Source organism: Tupaia chinensis, unplaced genomic scaffold (genome assembly GCF_000334495.1).
Source record: "Tupaia chinensis unplaced genomic scaffold, TupChi_1.0 Scaffold000030_1, whole genome shotgun sequence".
NCBI lineage: Eukaryota > Metazoa > Chordata > Mammalia > Scandentia > Tupaiidae > Tupaia > Tupaia belangeri.
This window is the reverse complement of record NW_006159460.1, coordinates 1518887-1525363: the sequence shown is the minus strand read 5'-3', so window position 1 is coordinate 1525363 and position 6477 is coordinate 1518887. Positions and strand designations below refer to the sequence as shown.

The 6477-nt window shown below is 51.7% G+C and overlaps 1 protein-coding gene across 1 annotated transcript in view; it reads left to right on the top strand.

Annotated features, from left to right (window-relative positions):
- The window catches only part of DRC11 (dynein regulatory complex subunit 11), a 183949-nt gene that overhangs the window by 169516 nt on the left and 7956 nt on the right, over nucleotides 1-6477 (top strand). The window contains exon 18 of the mRNA XM_027771313.1: nucleotides 1412-1589. Within this exon, the coding sequence (XP_027627114.1) occupies nucleotides 1412-1589 (178 nt within the window). The remainder of the gene's footprint in view (nucleotides 1-1411; nucleotides 1590-6477) is intronic.

Genomic DNA, 6477 nt, shown 5'->3' with positions numbered 1-6477 from the left:
CTTTCTGGTGAGCGCACGCGCCCTATAGCAAAAACCTCTCCAAAAAAAGAAAAAAAAAAAAGGCAGCATGATACTGTATAAGCAGAGACATATAGAACAATGGGCTAGACTTAAGAGTCTAGAAATAAGCCCTACTTTAATAGTCAATTGGGTTTTTTTACAAAGGTGCCAAGATAATTCTGTGTGGAAAGAATAGCCTTGTAACAAATTGTGCTGAGACAACTACATGGCCACCAGCAAAAAAATTAAGCTGGACCCCTACCTCACACTATATATTAAAAAATCAACTCATACTGTAACAGAGAACTAAAACTATAGAAATCTTAGAAGAAAATATAGATTATAGGTCTTTACTTTGGATTGTGCAATGGTTGTTTAGATATGACACCAAAAGCACAAGCATCAAAATTTAGAACATTTTTGTGGCAAGAAAATGAAAAAATAACCCATGAAGTGGGAGAACATATTTGTAGATGATGTACTGATACAGAACTTGTATCTAGAACATTAAAAAAAAAAAAAAAAAGACCAATAAGCCAATGGGCCAAGGATCTGAACCACATATTTCCAAAGATACATGGGTGACCAATACGTACATGAAAAGATGCAAAACATCCTTAGCGATCAGCCACCTGGGAACAAAAGGTGGCCAAAATTATGCTTGTGAAGCCTGTGGCTCTCTCACATCACCCTCCCATGGTCCTTCTTGCCTCTTTCCTCTTTGCTTGCCTGTGCTAGTCAGGGTTAATGTTAAGTAAGGATGTTGCCCATGGCAACATGGCCAGAACTGATATTCATGGACCAAGTTATCCTCCCTGGGCTACTGAACAGAGGTTCATCCGCCCGCACTCACTCCTCTCCCTCACTACTGCCGAAATCTACTAGAATAACACAGGCCCAGAGTGTTTCCAAGCAGCTTCCGAGAGAGTTTCACAGTCTTATGTAACCAGGTATTTTTCAGACACGCGATCCAGGACCTCTGTCCCTCATTGTTACAGCAGTCAGCCAAGGAAGTCTTGAGTTGACCTCCCAAACTACTCAGGAAGTTGGGAACACCACGGACGAATTAGAAGTCCCAGCGAGCTTCCTTCCCCTTGGAAGTCAGCCACTATTTCCCATTCTTGGGGTCAAGGTGCTCCAATGTTCAGTCAGGTGCTTCCTTCCTTCCCACTTTCCAAATGTCAATACCAGAGATTGAAGAAAGGAAGCACAGACAATTAAAAATCCCCCGTTCACACTAGCAAGCGCATTCCACAACTGCTCCCAGGACATGCCTTCGGACACTGTTTCTCAGAGCTTCGAGCTCACTTTGACACTCGTGCCTCCGAGCATTCTCTGAGAGTACATTCCTCCAGTTTTTCATGATTTTTTCTACACAGAGGCTAATTTTCCCCCTTTCTCTTTCTCTCAGAATGAACCGAAACGCCTGAAAAAACAGCTCCCCAAAATCCTAAAACTCCTGAAACCAGACGATAGGATTCTGATCGTGGGGACAACACAGCGTCCTTTTGATGCTGAACTTCAATCATTTTGCAAAGTTTATCAGAAAATTATTTTGGTACCCAGACCAGACTATGCTTCCAGATACGGCAAGTACCAATAGCCTATCCCTGTCCCGTGTACTCTAATTGGGCTGCGGTGTCCTTGTTGGCTGGGGGGGCGGGCAGGGCGACCATAGCCCAGTGAGCATCAGACGGCCTGGGATGAGGGACCTGAACCGAAGGCAGAGCACAGTGGGGCTGGGAATGGAAACCACTGGGTCAGAAGAGCAAAGCTACGGTCTTCATTCGGTTATGTAGGTATTTCTCTGCACCCAAAACAAACAAACAAAAAAAAAAAGGAAATAGAATTGGGGTTATTACTGGGGGGCCCTGAAGGTGGCACCAGCCCTCGCGGGGTGTTCGTTTTCCTTTTGAAGGGTGTATTGAGATCACCCATCTTAGCCGTGGTGTTTCTTGCCCAGCCTCTTCCACCAGGTTGGTTTCTGTCTTTGTTTTGTTTTGTTTTTTCCAGCCTGGTAGTCTGGCACATGCTGACTTGCTTAAGAGGAGCAGTAACTACAAGAGCTTGGTTTTTCAATTCCTTCTTCTAGAATAGACAGACTCAAAACTCAGGGTTTTTTTTTAAAAAAAAGAATTTATCTGCCTGTTTTTTTCAGTTGACAAATGAGGATTGTGTGTACTTACAGGTAGGGTGTGAGGCTTTGGTCTATGCGTGCATTACGGAGAGACTACAGCAAGTTGATTGGCATACGCGTCACCTCGCCGGCTCCCCATTCTTTGTGGTTAGAACATTAAACAGCTACCCTTCAGCCGCCTTCAGTGCATTACTACTGACCGCGGTCACCGTGCAGGAGAGCAGCCGCCGGTCTCCCTTCAGTCTTTTGGGTTGTCGGAAAGTCACGATGCATTCTTACATAGAAATCCCAGGAGAATACCTCACGACTTTCCCAACGACTTAAGAAATCCTCGCGTCCTTTGAGCATGAACTCTTCAGTCCCCCCATTCATGCCGATCTCTGGTAACCATCTCCCCACTCCACCCTGCGAGTTCGTGTAATGAACTTGGGAAGAGCCACAAGGTCTGGCTTCTCTAGCGACCTGATTCTGAATCCCAGTCCCTCCAGTCACTATGACCTTGACACACTACTCGACCTTCGAGCCTCTGCCCTCATCCATAGGTAGGAGAGCTGTCCACGTGGCAGGGCTGCCCTGACCCTCGTGCGGGCTGGTGAGCAGGAACCGTGTGCCGTGCTGGCTCCAGGATGGTGCGGTGCTGGCCGTGGTGTGGAGGTGGAGGAAGGGAAGAGGGTGGTACGGGGCGTGGACGGCATGGGGGAGCTGGTAATACTGCCGGTGGTCGTTTCTGTGTCTGTTACTGCATGAGAACTTCCTCATGGGGTTAGTGGCATGGTGCTTAAGGCGGCTGGATCCCACATGGCCAACTGCGTGCTTAGGGTCCCAGACCCAGTGTCTTGAGAAAACACACGAGGCGCGTGCACATGCATGCCCACCATCTGGAGAGAAGAATGGAGAAGGGATTACGGCGTGGCTATCCCCCCTGGGGGGAGGAGGCTTGTCACAGTCCCCATCTCTCTGTCTCTGGCAAACACTCATACCCTATGGCAAAAATTGTTTAAAAAACAAACAAACAAAAAAGAAAACCTCCACATGGCTCTCTGTGGTTCTGGGAGTCAACGGGACTCAGCTGGAGGGGGTTCTCCTGGAGGGATCTTGTGATGTTGGGGCCACATGTCAGCCAGGGCTCCAGTTATCTGGAGAGTGGACAGGGCCGGGCACCAAGGACGAGTCCCTCACGGGCCTGAGCTGATGTGGCCGTCATTCAGGAGCTGAGCTGGGGCTTCGTGTGGCTTTACACACATGGCTGTGCGGTCCTTGGGACCCAGTTCAGCACACGCTGATGGTCAAGAGGAAGTCACAGGTCAGCCAGGTTCAAGGGCACAGACAACACCAGGGTGTGGAGACCACAGCCGCAGCTCACAGAGGGGCCACAGTCAGCATTGTGTTCTTACTTAACGGACGTGGCAGTGAGACGGCGGCGGGGTGCTGGTGGACAGCGTTGCTCACACCGGCAGTGGTGGAGGTGGGGATGGCCATGGGGGTGTGACAGGCGTGGTCGCCCTGGAGGGAGTGATACAGGTGATGAGGTCAGACGTGGTTTCTCTGGATCCTTCCCCGGTCACGCTGGCATCACCAAACTAGAGGAGGTACCTGGCCCTGTCTGGTTGTTCTTAGTTTCCAGGCAGTTTTAGCTGATAAAATACCAACCCCCTACTCCCCATATTGCATAAACCAGTAGCTACTAGCCACTCCATTTGCAATATGGCTTATTTCTATCTTGATCTTTGTGATCTTGGCTTCAGAAATCTATCAAAGTCCAGGAAGGCCCGAGCCCAGTTGCTTCTCCCTCCGTCCAGTGGCCTCTGTCTTCTGCAGGCTGGGGACCCTGCACTGGAACCCTCTCACGCAGCCAGCATCAGGGGAAAGGAAGGACAGCCTGGAGGGTTCACAGGAGACGCTAAGGACTGGACCCGCCAGGGCTGCATCTCCCCCACCCGTCCCGCACTTGCCAGGGCGGGTCACATGGCTCCCCCAGGGTTCATGAGGACAGGATGTCCAGCCCAGGATGGACACAGCACAGAGCTGGCCAGGCCCTGCAGCCTCAGCCCCGGTCTCTGCGTGTGTGTATGTGTTTGTACGTAAGTGTGTGTGCACACGTGTGTTTGTGTGAGTGTGTGTGTGCGTTTGGGTTTGTGTTTCTGCTCCCCCCCCCCCGTAGTAAGGTAGGATATTATTAATGTTAAGGCGGGAGCATCGTTCTTGACTGGAGACTGAGTGGTTCTTCTGTTTGACAAAACTGTAGACCCATCGAAGACGAAGTTCTTGATGTATAGCACAGGCAGTTTGGTCCCCTTGATAAAGTGCTGGCACCTCCAGGGACTCCGATCACATTACAGATTCCTCCCTGAGTCTCCCTACAGCACACCAAGGGACAGGAAGGAGAAAGCGTTCCTCCACTGTGGGCAGACGACAGACTCCACCCCACAGTCCCGTGGGCCCAGGGCTCTGTCCACTAAACCACGTGCCTCATCCATAGTTCTTTGCTGGTAGGTCGTTTGTTTCCGGCGCCTTTCTTGCCGCCATCATAGACGCTGTCCGACATTTCCCCCGGTGACCTTGGGGCTCTCACAGCCACCGTGGCCAGGGCATCCCTCTTGAGGAAGGACTGCCTGTCTTTGTAGTGGTCAGAAATAGTACTTCCAGCTCATCAAGCATGGGCCACAAACCCATAGCCCGGGCGTGCTCGCCCATCTGTCTGCTGCAGCGAGTGCCGGGGTGCACAGGGACAGCAGATCCGCCCTCGTGCTCTGCGGGCTCCCCCAGGCTGCGGGAGGTGACGGTCCTGGGAAACCAGGGCTGGGTCGGCTGGGGGAGCACCTTCCTTAAGGTTCGCTAGATGTAATTCACTCTCCACCTCCTTGCCCCAATCAGCTGTCTCTCTGCAAAGAAACCCCCACCCTCAGGTTCATGAATGCCCTTTCTCTCCCCAGAAATCCCTCTGGGCTTCCTCCTCTCCACATCTTAATGCTTCCCCTCTTGCCTCTCTCCTCTGGGGTCTGTTTTGCTAATAATTCTGTTCATCCCGGCCCCTCCTGGACCCAATGCCTGGTCTGATGCGTCCAGCTTATGTCTTCAGATGTTTCTGGAATTCTAGGCTTCAGAGGGTCAGAAGCTCACCCAAATCGCATTATTCACTTCTTGTGCTTTTGTGAAATTCCAAATAAAAATGCCCTTGAAGATACTGCACCGCGTAGAGCAGTGGCCCGGGCAGCACCAGCTGGTAAAGCAGGTAAAGGCAAAACCAGGGCCAGGAGCGCCAGTGCGAAAAAGGAAATGAGATTGCAGCTTAGTCTGAAGGCGGGAGGCGCCTTTTGCACCCAGGAGACAAGTGGTAGATAGCGCTCAACCCGGAGTGCCCTGGCCGCCGGGGCGCTCTCAGGTCCCCTGCCCGAGTCCTCACCAGCACAGCCCTGCTGGTTCCAGATGGCCGAGCCTTTGCATTCTCCATCGGGACCAAGACTCAGTGTCTGCTGGCAGTGCCAATGCTCACAGCCGGGCTCCCGCCTCAGCCGAGCCCACCATGCCAGACTCACTCCGCTCTGAGACCCCAGAGTCGCTATTCAGGTGCCAAGAATCCGTGCCTGGGTGCCTCTGTAAAAGTGACGGTGGCTGTTCTAAAGGATCATAACCCAAGTCCATGAGCCACGAGGAGAAAGCCGAGCCTAACTCTCATAGGACGGCCGCGGGTGCGTCCCGCCAGAGTAGACTACCTCACGCAGTTCTCACTGCACTTCCACGGAAACGTGCTGACCAGGGCTGGCCCTAGCGCAGTGGCTAAGTGTTGTGCACGGAGAGCCAGAGCCCACACGGCCATGGCGGTTCGAATGCTGGCCTAGGCAGCTCAAAGAATGTGTTGGGTGCATGTGTGTGCATGCCCAGATCTGACAGGGTGAGGAAGCAGAAGAAAGGGAATCATGGCATGGCTGCACTCCACTGAGAGGTGCTTTCTCTCTCTCTCTCTGGTGAGCACATGAGCCCTCTGGCAATTTAAAAAAAAAAAAAAGAGTTTTTGGAGACTAGTCAATGATGTATGAATTCTGAGGAATCATGGCCAGAATTCTCCACAACCCCCAAGTATCACACGTCTCAAGCGCTCAAGGGTATGCTGACGTACTATAGCTAATAAATAGTGATAAATGGTAAATTCGCCATTGACAAATCTTCACGTGATAAATCACCTCTCCCTGACAAATCTTCACTGGCGGAGTGGGTGCTCGTGCTGCAAAGCTGGGAGTCAGAGTGGAAAGAAACTTCCAAGGTAGCAACTATCGTGGCTGGACAGGGAGCAGGGGAGCTGTGTGTGCGTTGGCCCTGACTGCTTGCCCACTGGCAGCAGG